The sequence below is a fragment of the Tympanuchus pallidicinctus genome, unplaced genomic scaffold (genome assembly GCF_026119805.1).
Source record: "Tympanuchus pallidicinctus isolate F22 unplaced genomic scaffold, pur_lepc_1.0 scaffold4, whole genome shotgun sequence".
Lineage (NCBI taxonomy): Eukaryota > Metazoa > Chordata > Aves > Galliformes > Phasianidae > Tympanuchus > Tympanuchus pallidicinctus.
Window position 1 is genome coordinate 19,942,977 of NW_026294758.1, and position 14,423 is coordinate 19,957,399.

Sequence of the window (14,423 nt, forward strand, 5' to 3'; positions counted from 1 at the left end):
CTTCCACAAAATAATCTAAAGAGCACACAAAGCTCTAACTTGGAGAGGTTTAAGCTCCTTCTGAGAGATGGGAAAGAGACTGATGAGCAACCAGTTATAAGCATGCACCTTCCTGTTCTTGCACATTTCAGAAATCGTAGAATGGCTTAGTTCGGAGGGGACCTTCCAGTTTCCCTGTCATGGGCAGAGATGCTGAATGTACACATGTGCAGAATTAACTAGACAAAAAACATCAGACGTAGGTGACTCCTTCTGCCGTGCCATTACCTAAGCCAGAGAAGTTTCCCAGTTTCCGCAGTTTTGCCAAGACTGTCTGGACATCCTTTATGCTTGTGTCCTGTTGGCTGTACAAGAGTAACCTTTTGGCATCTGAAAATAGGCGGGAAACACTGGTGGAAAACAAACAACAACAAAAAAAAAAGCAGCAGTCATCAGCTCTGTAAGCCAGTATTCACAGACAAAATTTCATGTCCCAGTTTTAAACTTCAGTCCCTTCAGTTATGACACTGCTCTCTCCACTACAACAAACCCTTTCTTTGGTGATGATTCCTGGGAAAATTAAGGAACCTTATTAAAGATGACTGCTAAAGCAGGGTCAAACAAGTTAGGTCAGTAACCTCCAAGCATTTGAAAGCAGTTCAGACTAGGATGGATAGGGCCTCCTGCTGCTTGTTAACTGCTTCCACACAAAAGCTCAATATTTTAAATATGCCATTATCCCTTTTCAAGTGTTTTTCTGGGTTGAAGGCACTTTTTGTTCTGCATCAGCTTCAGCAGGCCTGACAGTACAAATTCAGCAAACAAGGCAGGGTGTAACAATGCTGACCGTAAGTGGAGCTTCCCGTAATACATTAGCCAGCAATAAACAAGAAGGAGAGTCCCATCAGATCCTGTTTCTCACTCCTACACCATTCATCTCAGAGGTTTGTCGGCCAGGGAAAAGGGCTCTCTGAAAAACAGACCTTGCATCTCACCTTTTTGTGGAGTGAATTCACAATGATCACTAAGACAACAGACTTGGCTCTCAACAGCACAGAGTTACACAAAGAACTGGTGACTTCAAAATATGCCCTTTCCATATGCTCCCCAGAGAAAAGAGATAGGGAAAAAGCAGGCAGACTCACATGGACGCATTGAAGTTTCCAACAATACCAGGGGATTCCCCTGGTGTTGGGTAGCGGAAACAAGGGTTGTTGGCATTGCAGATGATCCCCTGTATCCAGGGCAATGTTCCTGCTGAGGGCATAGCTTTGTTTGGGAAGTGACCTAAAACCAAAACACAATAGTTAGGATACAGACAATACACATGATAGACATAAAACTATGTAGTAGAGAAGGGCAATAGCAATTCTGTCCAGCTTATTGCCTCACACTGCTTTTAAGAGAGCATAATGGTCAACTTCAAAAAGGTTGAGTTAACTTCTCTGCACAAACATACCTCTTCCACTTAAAAATTACACTTTGTTAGGAACATTGCACCATTATTTCTGGTTATTTTGTTTTCAAAATTCTCTCCTCACTTGCATGCATCGTAAGTGCAAAAGCACAAGGTCAGCACTTGTGAGTTGCCTGTGTTGGTTTACCTGAGATAAGTATGTCACTGCTCTTCCATAACAGTTTGAGTTTCAGAGTTCCAACACTTATACACCTGCCTACCAATTACAAGTTTTCAACTCTTGCTATTGAAGACCTACTTATGTCATATTTCAACATTCACATCCTGTTTACGTTACAAAATCTGGTGAGAGTTAAAGCAGTAATGAACTGCCCATGGCAGGACTCCACCAGTATGACATTTGTATCTGTGAATCGCACGGACTCCAGAAGAAAGGCTTCTATCATATAATCCTGCTTCTGAGATGACTTATCACTCTGCTTTCCACAAATGAACCTGCTTTCTTACCCCACCCAGGGAGTAGAAGGGATGTTACATTGTTCCTCACTATCTCTCATGTAAGACAGCTCCTCAAGACTTTGAGACTCACATTCCCCATCCACTGCTCCCAGAACCTTACACTATTGTGCCTGTTTCATCCTCACATGCCTGCAGTCAGATGGGGAGGTAGCTGGCTACCCCCACAGCCACAGCAGTACCAAGTCCTCAAAGGATGAGAAGTTAGAGCTGCTTAAACTCAACAAGGCTGGACAGTACAGATGGTGGAGAAGACAGCAGTGGGGAGAAGACAGGCAGATTGTCAGCCCTCCCTGGAGAAAGGCAAGGACTCTGTCCAGGAGAAAGATGAGGAAACCAAAGGTTCATTGTTTCCAGTACCAAGGGGACTATTAGTTCCTAGTATTCTTTTCAAAATAGAAACACTATTTACCTGAATTATCTGGCTTTTGTTTCATTTCTGTTTTTGTAAGAAGAGTATGGGGAGGGTATGAAAGGAAAAATGCTTGAACATTTGGATTATTTTCCTAAAATTTCTCAAAGAAATACTTTCTCTCTTCTCCATGCCTTTTACTTCACATGGATAAAATTTTACATGGATTAAAAAATAAAACTAAAAGCAACATGAAAACAAGAACATACAAGAATTCATGGTAATTTTTCTAAACTCAGTGAAGCATGTAAATGCAGTTTCCTAAAGAAGAGTAAAGCAGGAATTACCTGATTCTAAGACAGCTGTGTTAGTCAGAAGGCACAATTTATCAGAACAACCTTTCCAATTGTATCACATCTAGCTCTTCTATATATTGGTCTTTTTTTTTTTTTTCTTCCAAATGAAGTGCATTTTGAACGTCTTGAAGGGTTCACAGGAATGGAAAAGTCAAGCTCAACAAGACACAGCAGCAGCCTCACTAGAAGTTCCTCTTGATAAAGATACTTATACACTACATTGAAACAAAACCCTGATGACATGAAAGTGACGACAGGCAGTTATCACAGTTTGAAATGTCTCCTCTGGCTGATCTGGTGAAAGCCACCTATCTATCTTTAAAGTTTTCAGAAAAAGGTTACTCATATGAGCAGGGAAAGAAAAGTCCTGTCTGGTAAGTCAGATTAGAAAAATGGTGCAACCCCTGGTTCTGCTGAAAGAGAGCTGAAATTCTTATCAGTTTATTAAACAAACTGTACCACTAAAATAACTAGGCTGTCTGGAGGTTGCAAAGCACTTGCATGAAGCTCTGTTACTGCTATGATTAAGCCTCACTTGTAAGCCATTTTGTAACAGCACACAGTACTGTCACCACAGATAACAATCCAGTTCCCCTAAAGGCATGCAATGTTGCCACAGGGTCCATCATGAACTCAAGGTTTCTTTCCAGCATCTCTGCTCACACCCAGCAAAAGAAAAGTTCTACTACACAACATATCCATATCTGTCAGTGAATGAATAATCAGTCAAACCAATCCAGACTTAAATGAAAGAATTTAGTTTCCATTTTTCTGAAAGCTTTTGAGAACAGGGGAGGAATTAACCAGAAAGAGTGAATTTAAGTTAGTAAATACTCACCACTCTACTATTGTTGATGCCAACAGAGGGAGAAGACAAATAAAACTTTAGTCAATAAAAATGGGAAGGAAAAAGGAATACAGGTGAGAGATAATTAAAATTCTTCTGACAACAGGTGCCAGACCAAAGGATGTACAAAGAGGCTAACAACTAACAGTCCCAATCCTGTATTACACTCACTCTGAACAGCTGAAAAAAACCAGATCTTGCTAGGGTTGAGTTTACATCCAGCACAGCCAAAGCTGGCAAGAAGTACCAAGAAACTGGTATAAGCTAGCAAGAGACTGCTGCAGTTCTTTGTACCAAATGAGCAAATGTGTATTATTTCTCTCAAGCTCCACATCCTTTGTGCAGGCATTTCTTCTAGTTCTACTGTAACAGTCAGGAGAGGTAATTTGAATTTCTAGCACAAAAGTACAAGATTGCATTTAGAGAAATTTCAATTACCCTGCCAGTCACAAAACAAAGAGAGTTAGGTAGTGAGCGAGACCAGCAGTGTCCAAACCACATCAGGAAGCTGCAGACATTATTAGCACTTAAACTTTGAAAAGCTAGCTTTAAAGCCCAGTAAGCAACATAAAATATCCCAGATACTTTCAAAAAACCACAGGGTTAAGTGCTATAAGAGCTAGTTCTTTACCTATTTTAAGAATGAAACAATCCAGAGTGCCTTCCAGAAACACGCTGCGCTGACCCTTAGCCTTTACCTTGTAGTAATCAGGCAAAGGAAAGATAAACAAAGAGCTCTTCCATAGTCAGCTAATTGAAACATGAAATCACTACCAATCGCATTTAAGATTAAGCACATTGCTTCAGTGAGTTCTGCTTCCTAAATCAAATGGCTACCACCACAGTCATCTGCAGAGCAAGAATAAGCTCCCTTTGACAGAAAAGCTGAAATGTACCCATTTATGATGTAAAGAGAAAACTACAATGGTTTTTCCCATAAATGTGCGACTGCTCAATCTACTGAATAGAAAGTTGACACTGTACAGTTAGGAGTGGAATTGCTCTTCTGTTCCTTTATGTAATACATTAGCCCACGTTACTGTCTGAAAATGAGATTGCTTTCTTAGAGATCTGAACACCACTTTCTTTTTATACAGTCACATGCAGAACAAGAATGAGAAATAAAGCTTAGGTTCTGTGTGGGTTTTGCAGCCTTGTCACATTTCCACAGCAATTCCTTGGCTAAAACATTATATATGCAAAAACAGCAAGGGCAAGAAAAACAGCAGCAAAATACAGTCATCGAGGAACATTAACTTGTCAGAACATGCTTCAGTTCCCAAGATTGAAGGAAAGCAGCCACTAAAACTTCTCTGAAGATTACAAAGAGGTATGCAACCATTACCCCTGATCTTTGTCTCCTGCCAGTTGGCACTGCTGCCTTTTAGCCTTGAAATAACAACCAGTCTCTGTGCAGCTGCTGTGTTTGGTACTTACATTCATGTTGTTCGTAGGGTGGATATGAAAGTCTTACAGAGATCAGGATGAAGAAGATAAACAGAGGCCAAGCAACTTCGATCAGCAGCTGGAACTGGAAACAACAAAGCATTAAAATGTCATATCCAAAATACAGGGCAGAACAGAGTTTCCAGTACAATCCACTTCTAAGACAGCATAGTTTTGCAAGCACATTCTCACACCCCTTTGGTTATGCATTCCAGGACCAAAAAGTTTGCTCCTACAACTTCAGAGAACAGTGAAAAGTTACAGGTTTTTCATTTGTTGTTGATACAGGCGAGTTGCAAGACTGAATTTGATGCATTTAACAAGGGTTATTTTTGGCTTTTTTTTTAGTTCTCCTCATCCCTTGAAAGAAAGAAATCTGAAAGAAATCTGAAGAAAATCTCCCTATGACTCTTCCCAGAAATCAGCTGGTTTTCTGGCCTCGTATTTTAGAGCTAGTGGGAAGCACTTCTATTCCATCTTCACAATAAACATCTCAGCTGTTACCCTAATATTAGGGATGAATATTGTGCCAGTGCATAGCTACGCTAAATCCTTTAATTTCTCTGCTAGATAAATATATTGTTATCAAGAACCTTTGTCTGACTCCCAGAGGCCAGAGATGCTCAGCACTAGGACACCAACAGGCCAAGAAGCAGCACAAGCCATTCCCTCTGCCGGCTCTGGTGGCTGTGCTCTGGTATGCCCTACAGCCCTCTGTGTCACCCTATCTGCTGGTAAGGAGCAGGCATCTTATAAATGTCACCACGCTACGCTGGAGGCAGATTGATACCAGCTCGGTTTGCAGAGGCTGCCCAGGGTGCCCAAGCAGCCTCTCTCCTGCAGCTGCAGAGACAAAGCACTGGCCTCAGCCTTGGCTTGCACAGAGAAACATCCACCCCAGCTCCTCTGCTGCACAGCCAGAAATGGCTAATTGCATAATCCAGAAAGCGACCACGTGTATGCTGCATGCAAAGTGCTGTACACCTCTGCATATGCCTGCACACACACTTCCAGCCTTCCCAACTCACAGGCAAAAGGAGAACAGACGAGGGAGGCCGTTTGGACTGGATCAGCTGCATATTTGCAGCTGAAGACCAATTTATCACAGCTGCACTGAAATGATGCTCCACGAGACACAGCCAGAAACTGTTGAAACATGGGGTCAAGCTTAATGCATATGTAGAACTTCAGTACAGAGCTTGGACCTCTGGACAGCCCTTTACACTAATCAACAAAAAAACAAAGCCTCTTCCTTTCATTCCTAAAGCACAGAAGCTTCCTTTCCCTACCACTTCCTAGACTTCCCACAGCAGTAATTACACCACCACTCTTCATATGTTGCTGCCTTTGTAAAGACAGACACACCAACACCAAAAGGGATGTGCCTGACCCAGGCTCACACTAAAGACATAATGAAAATTGAGTCTCCTCACTTACTGCAGCCACTAGACCAGCACAGTGAACAGTGAATCCAAGCATCACCTCTCCGCCGCCCCTGTCCCCCCTTGGAAGAAAGGGAGGAACACGACCTCTGCAGACAGCAGCACCTGGGCCAGAATAAGCTACTCATAACTTAACTGAGACTAGTTCCTGAAGCATGTCCAATCTGTATCAGTTGGCTGGTAATGGAAGATACCATTAAATATTGAGATCAATACTTTGTCAACAGGAAATCAGTTGAGCAAGAACTAATCCCATTTCATTTCCCGCCAGTGTCCTCATCTTCATGGTTCAGCTTCAATGCAAGGAGCTACCAGCTGGTAATCAGCCTTGCCATGCAAGCTGGAGAGGTCTCCTCACTTGCAAGACAGCAGGAAGAAGACAGTGCTTTTTCACAACAGTGAACCCTGCACATGATTCTTTCCCTGCTCTCCCCCTGTGTACCCCCTTCCCCCCACTCCAACACTGTTGGAAGTAATCCAGTACAAAGTAACGCTTGAATTGCACACGTCAGGCTGAGCTTTGGACCCAGCTTTCGCAACATAGCCCAAACTCACTGCAGCAGAAGAGAGAGTTCAGTCAGAAGCAAAGGAAATCAGACTTCTTGTGGGAAAAACAAGAGGAATCAAATTATTTCTGGGCTACACCTTCAGTAAGTACAAATGTCTGAGCAGCACTGCCAGAAAACTCATGATGCTGGTCTCCTAATAGATGACAACTGCTCAACCATGAGACCAGCATGGCTAGAAGAGATGTTCTTGTAATTCCCTGTCTTTGTTTAATGGGTCTTCCCTTTTGATACCTGCAGATGAAGCTCAAATTAAAAACATTAGAGCAAAACTCTGGAGACAAATTACAAAAACCTGTGATGATAGGCTGCCTTTGCTATGAATTGACTAATAATACAGTACAGACTGTATGCAGTAGCCTTCGGGCTACTCAATAGGAAACTGATACAGAAGGTGCCAGAAGTACCAAAAAATAGCCGAACAGATCCAAGATCATGACAGAAGTACCAACAGAAAGGTCTTTTTCTGCTTACAAGTAGATGCCTTTTGCATTTTTGTGGCATTGCTGAAAACCTGAATGAACTTCTATTGCCCACCCTACAGCTACTTGGCAGGACGTGCTATGCCAGACTGCTTCAAATAACTTTCAGACTAGATGCATTAATTTCAGAGGACTCAGAGAAAAAAAGCCATCTTCCTCAGCAGAGCACTCAGCTCCTCTGAAATCTCCTCCTGGTAGAACCAGTTCATGCACTGCCACACAGGCTCCATCAATCTCCATGGATTCCCAAAGTTCATAAAGCCAGTATGGGAGAGGACAAGAGTAAGACTGCTAGTACCAGGGGGAGAAGAAAGTATTTTCAGCTTTAAGAGCCTAGGATACATAGGCTTTTAGAGTAATTGAGAAAAGTATGTACTTTGAAGAGCTGTAGCCACTGTTGAGACTACTTCCTCCAATCCACTGCAACATTCTTATAAATTAGGAAGCAGTTCACAAGGTTAGGATATTAATCGCACCCCCCACCCCCCCAATACAAGAGAGCAAGCAGCATCACTCCTTAAGGCTGATGTGGCACACAGCTTATAAGATGGGCTCCCTGTCCTGGAAGATCAAGGCTTTTGGTTGGATAAGGACAAAAACATGCCACTTGCATACAACTTCCCACCACCCTTGACAGCCCTGTAACCAGAGACATTGAGGTAAAAAAAAACAAACAAAAAGACCCAAACAATCCTTTCTCTGGTTTTATTTGAGCACTTTAAGAATGGGACACATTCAGCTCTGAATTCGCAGGACACAAATTCAGTGGCAAGTCTCAGACATTTCAGCAATGACTTCAGAGACTGCTTCCATCTCCACCAGCGAATATGATAGCCGTCTCTCCCTTGTGACTCTCAGTTTCTAAAGCAACCCAGCCCCAGACAGCTGGCAAACACCCTGACATTTGCAGGGTTCAGAAAGCTTATCAGAGACACCACTTTCCACTCACCACCTCAGTAGCTAACGTTCCCTTTGCATTCTCTGCTCATGCCTTCTCAAGGTCAGATCTAATGGGACAGCTCTTCTGCACAGTCCTGTTCCACAGAACATGGCCCAGTGTAACACAGTTACCCCTGAAACCCCTAGAGGGACTGTGCCTTCTTTGGCTTTAACTGTGTGCAGAAGTTACAGCATCTTGTGAGGTCTCTTTAATGTTAAGACAGAAGGCCTTGAGGAGAATGCACTGGATCCACGCTTCGCTGTTCCTGTCTCCACACAGAGAGACTCCTGCTGCTTACTGCTTACTGTAACAGCTATGTTCCATACTGATAACAGATAGTGAGGCCAGCATTGAGGCTAATCAGAATGCTCCTTGGAAGCAAAGTGTCAGTTGCCTGGATTTGTCTCTACACAAATGTGAGAGCATGTCTCATGCCAACCACTTAAAGTAAGTAAGCCTTCCGCTGAAAAGTTTCACAACAGGCTTGTGTGCCTCTCCTTGATTAGAGATCAAAAATGCTTGCTGTTGCCTCTAGCAGAGGTCCCAGCACTGGGAAAACAACCATTAGACCTTTGGCCACATTACGAAGTGGCTGAATTTCTCTGCTGTTGTTGCAGCTTACAGCAGTCAAAAGTGTTTAGAGTCCATGTCACAGAACCACAGCCTGACAGTACTCTTCCTGAGGAGCAGGCAGGTCACAACAGAGGCACTGGACTTACATCCCTCCCTGCCAGGTCGTAGAAGTATTTCAGTACTCTGACACACCAGCATTCAGGAACAACTCCAAACCCCCTCACTTCTATCTGCTAAGGATTTGAGTCAGCTCTCTGAAAATGCAGATCAGCTGTTTTGCCAGGATCCTCTAAGATTTGAAACACTAATACACAGGAAATTTTCCCTTATTTCACTTGACAAGCAAGCCACAATGCTGTAACTTAGACCAAAAAACTCTTTGGCTAATACTTACAGTCTGTCTTCTTCTGTAGGTGAAGTTCTTCCATAGCAGCAATCCCAGCTGCGTCCAAAACGCCATCATTTTTCAACAATGCCTTCCTCCCTTTGTGCAGCAGCAGCAGTACACAGCAAGGATGTTGTGGCTAGGCATTAACTAGAAAGCAAGAGTTCAAAGGGAGAAATTATGTGAGATGAGAAAAGGCAACAAGACAGAAAAAGGCATAGGCTGTGCTCCGTGAGCTCATGAAGCCTTGCAGCCAGCCCCTCACCATATTTCCCATACATCTGCTCTCTTTCTCTGTGCACTCTAGTCAAGTCTCATAGGTTCAAGTTAGCTCAGATTTAAAGCAAAAAGCTTCTCTCCATATTTACTTTTCTAGTGGTGAAAAACATGTTGCCAAATTAGGTATGTCTTTGTTTGGCATTCCAACTAATACATTTGCTTGTAGAAGAAAATGCTACACACTTAACATGCAAGGGAGAAAAGTGCATCTCCTTGGAAGCAAGTGACCCTGAAGCCATTCATATTTGGATAAAGTGAATGGACAATTGCTATTGAGTCAGTTTAGGGTCTTGCAGACACCTGGTCTCCACAGCTGTTGTGAGCAGTGCACATTCAGTATGCACCTTGCAAATGTATGAGAACGTAAAAAGGATTCAGAAAAACATTAGCTTCTTTGGTGGTTTTTAATAATAACACAGCATAAGCTTGGGTACACAGAGACTTTCAGGAAGGCTCATATACAAAGATGAGCTTACAGTAGATTGAAAGCCATTAAATCTTTTATTATTATTATTATTATTATTATTATTTCAGAATTCATTTGGAATAGCTTAATTTACTTTTGAGATTAAGCTACTTCAGATTAAGAGTACTTTCCTTCTGAGTAAGTGTCCATGCAGGGATTTAACTAATTCACAGCAAATTAATTCTGATTTATGCTCCTGAATACATTCTGTTGACAGGTTCAATGTTAACAGGACAACTAGCAACCAATCCAAGCACACTACCAGATAACCATTCCCCCTAACATCTGCTGAAGTGGGAACACATGCTTTTGATTCTCATGTCCCACATACCATTATCACAGACCTATTATTCAGAGTTGCATGCCTGACTGCAAACTGCATTGAAAATGTTTTCAAAACCCACAAACACACTATGAACTTAAGCCTTCTTCAGGAAATGCTCTGCCCATTCTCACATTGGAAGAAGATTAGATTAGATATAGCAATTCTGGATGCCAGCTTTGAGTTAATGAGTATTTGCAGCTTTTAAGTTTTACCCACAACTACATCCATTATTACAACAGCAAATTAAAAAGTTGTCGTATAGCATAGGTCTCTGCTACATGAAAGTTTCCCAAACACTACAAATGAAATAATTAGTCACCATGCTGAATTCCACAGAAAATTACACTGTAGGATCATAACAGCACAGCATTGTTTTTCACACCAGAATAAGGGAGTAAGAACAGTAACAGACAGTACAGTAACAGAACAGTAACCTACAAAAACCCACAAATTGAACCTCATGTCTCTACACAGGCAGCTGAGCATACAGCCAATAGGGGCTCGCTGCTATAATTCACTGCAGTGAACAGTACTTGCAGATGCTGCTCTTCACGGAGAGATGCCCAGCTGATCTGGCAGGAGAGCTTTCCTCCCCCTACCCTGTGCTTCCTTCTGGCTGGAACTCCTGACATTAGCACGTTCCAGCTGCGTGCACATCTACCTGGTAGACAGTGAACTCCCAGATGCACTCGAGTGAGGTACTGTAACAACTAATAGCATATCAACAACATAAAAATGCCACTCTGTAATACAATTAATGATCTGCCACAAACTACTTCCCAGTGTTTTCTACCAGATACAGCTAAAGACCAAATTCCACCAGGAAGACAGCAGGAAGGATCTTGCAGGGTGCAGCAGAGACCTTTGGCTTCTCAATGGAATTACGTTCAACTCTTTCACTTTAATACTCTTCATAAAGACAGAATAGAATTTGAAGCAGTTTAGGTCTGTCTGAGCTAGTTACAGGGTAGCAGGCTTTATCCATGCCAGGTGAAATCCAAATGTTAGTTCTTTGCAATTGCAGGCAGTCCCCAAGATCCAAAATGTGGAAAAAATGCTTTTAGACTTTGTAGGGCTCATACTGTGCTTTGCAGTGACATAAGGGCACATATTGATCATTTAACACCCCTCAGCTGACCAGCAGAAACCTGTGCAACTAGGAAGACTTGGCTGTGCCTGCTTGGATTTCAGCTCTCTATAAAGTTCAGCTAAACATTATAGAGAACAAAGGAAATGTGCTGGCTTTCAAGCAAGGCCAGTTTGTCTGCACACAAGTTTTAAATAAGGCAAAAATAGCCGTTTGTAAGGACGGTACCTGATGATTGGAAAACCTGTCCCTTGTGTTGACACGACAAGCTAAGTCTCTACATAAACCAAAGAGACAAGTCCTACCACCAGATGTTCACTGAGAGCACAAAAACTGAACCCAAAGTGCGCCCAGTTCCATTTCTTCCAGCCACGCTGGTTTTACAGCTTCAGAGACATTCAAGTTCCAGGGTCTCTTGCAGATGGGGTTACCCAGGTTTTGCTGATGCTTGTATCTGTCTCCAATTTTGATCTGTATCAGAGGCTGTCACATTTGGTTCACTGCTGATACAAGTTAACTAGGTTCACCTGAATTACTAATGCTTCAGGAAACGCTGCTCAAACTAAATCCCAGGCAAAAATGGGTTAGTGACATTTCAAACGTTCTTCTACCAGTCGGAAAGCAAGGATTACAAACCAGAAACACAGAAAACAGTGGCAGACCCAACTCTCTCAGCTCAGCTGGATCTGAAGTCCACCAGTATTTCACTTCAGGCTCATCTAGGATGTACAACACAACAGGGAAACCCAACTCACTGTTTAGTAGTTGCTGTTCTAAAGTCCACAGACACCAGCTAGTTTTCCTTCTATATCACACTTAAGGAAAATTTTGTTAGCCAGCAGTGAGCACCATGGATCACTCTCACCCTCTAAAAAAGCAGTAATATTTCTGTCTAGCACAAGAAAAGCTGCATGAATTTGCCACAGCAATACAAGTACCTTGCATCTCAGGAAACAACATCTCCATTGAAAGGGATTTATACCTGCCAAGACTGAACCTACCACAAAAAAAAAAAAAAAAAAAAAGAAAACCCAAACAAAAAAACCCACTCATTTTTATAAGCAATGTGAAAGCTGGAACAATTACCTAAGCTGTAATAGGTAGTGCAACCTAGGTGCATAAAGGTCTTTGCTGTAGATATCCAACTTGCACAGCCAACTTTTTCCACCGTGTGAACACTTCCAGTTTTCCAGTGCATTTACAACAGCAGTTGTAAGCTTAGAGGCAAGAGGTTTACTTCTATTCATCACTCAGAAAACTGTTCTTGTTTAGATCTGCTTCAGCATTCCTCCACCTCCTCAACACAACTGCACAGCTTAGACAAAATGGAGGATACCAGGAGAGACTCAAATTGCCCACATCTTTGAGATACACCTGGTAGCTGTCTAGTAGATCAGGCATAATGGATGTTTACAGCAACCTACTGAATCCAGACACATGCCCTGTGCAACATGCAGATAGAGCAACAAGAACTTGGTTGAACAGACAGCCAATTAAAAGGACCATGAGGCCATCTCACATCTAACCAGCCAATAAACTAGTACACAAGCTTCCTAGCATGCCCTACCAGCGTGCCGCTCAGATCTTCATATACATAGCATGCTATTTTTCTAAGCATTCCAAATCCTCTCAATTCACAGGTGCCATTGAGCAAAAGCAGCATCCAAATGCTCCCCCAGATCTTTGGACAGAGTTGTCTCCATGTGCTTGTCCCATGGACTGTCCCTGCAGATGGCTTTTCTCTCCACTGCAGAAACTCCCTGTGAATTCCAGACCTATAAGTCTATGACTCCATCTGAGTGTGCAATTCAAAAATCACTTTAGGAGAAAAATACATGAAGAGATGAATTCTGAAAATGCTGACAGTGAAACACTTTGACCAACCTTGTCTAGATAAGCACCATCACAATCATCAAGACTAAAACGGCTACTGAAAAGTCCATTAGCTGGTACACTGAAAATCCCCAGACCCAATCAGCCTTAAACACAAAGCTATGTATTTTTACAGCTGTAGATATTAAGAGGAAAAAAAGGTCAAGTGGAAGAGAACCAATTCCCCACCCCCATGCCTGGTGTCTGTACTAAATAAACATAAAACAGCTTTCAAAAGCAGCTTTCTGCAAACAATGCAGCTGTTTGCTTTCTTCTGGGGGCAAAAAAACCTTTCCCCTGGAGAAGAAATCACTATTTATACAGGGAACAAAGCAAACCTACCGAACCTTATGGGACTGGAACATTTCAGGATTCTGGCAAAAGGATACAGAACCTATGAATCTCCAGCAATGACTTAAACCAAGCCCTGGTCAGCAGACCTAAAACCTTGTACTAGTTTAAAAAGACTCACAGGCTGCTATGAAAGCAGTTAGAAGCCTTCCACCCCATTCTCTTGGCCAGATTTCCACATTACAAAAGCTACGACCACTGGCAGCTCTCCATAGACCAAGCAGCCATGGAGAATACTAATTCAATAATGTCTTCTGACAGGAAAAAAAAAACAACAAACAAACAAACAGAACATTGTTTGCTGGGTGCAACATACATCTACTACAGCCATTACTGTCTCTCTACTGCAAGCAAACATGGCGTAGCACATTACACACACAACCTCAAATGAAAAACTGTACATCTGCTTAACACCAACAGCCTTTCTTTATGTATCTACCAAATCAAACAGCCACTCTTCAAAAGAAATGGGACAGCTGAGGAAAAGAGCACTGGCTGTGAGCAGAAACACAGTCCTTTTGGTGAAGGCTGAGAAATGACTTTATCTCCTTTATGTAGAACCAAGCTGCACTTCATGGAGCAAACAGTGTCGTGAGCCACCTCAACTCTGCAAAGCCCAGATCCAAGAGCAAAGTCCCTCCCAGTGCTCCATATGCCACCAACTGAGATCAGGTCACCATGACAGAAGGCAAGAGAGAAGTGTGTGCCTCAAATTGACAATTTGATTCAAACAAGACAACCT

The 14,423-nt window shown here is 42.4% G+C and overlaps 1 protein-coding gene across 3 annotated transcripts in view; it reads right to left on the reverse strand.

Annotated features, from left to right (window-relative positions):
- ABCA1 (ATP binding cassette subfamily A member 1) overlaps positions 1–14,423 on the reverse strand; it is a 90,442-nt gene that overhangs the window by 65,743 nt on the left and 10,276 nt on the right. For all 3 annotated transcript variants that reach the window (XM_052700350.1, XM_052700348.1, XM_052700349.1), the window contains exons 2-5: positions 9,311–9,451; positions 4,905–4,998; positions 1,125–1,266; positions 268–389 (exon numbers count right to left, since the gene is read on the reverse strand). In XM_052700350.1, coding sequence (XP_052556310.1) covers positions 268–389; positions 1,125–1,266; positions 4,905–4,998; positions 9,311–9,379 — 427 coding nt within the window. In that variant the 5' untranslated portion in view covers positions 9,380–9,451. The remainder of the gene's footprint in view (positions 1–267; positions 390–1,124; positions 1,267–4,904; positions 4,999–9,310; positions 9,452–14,423) is intronic.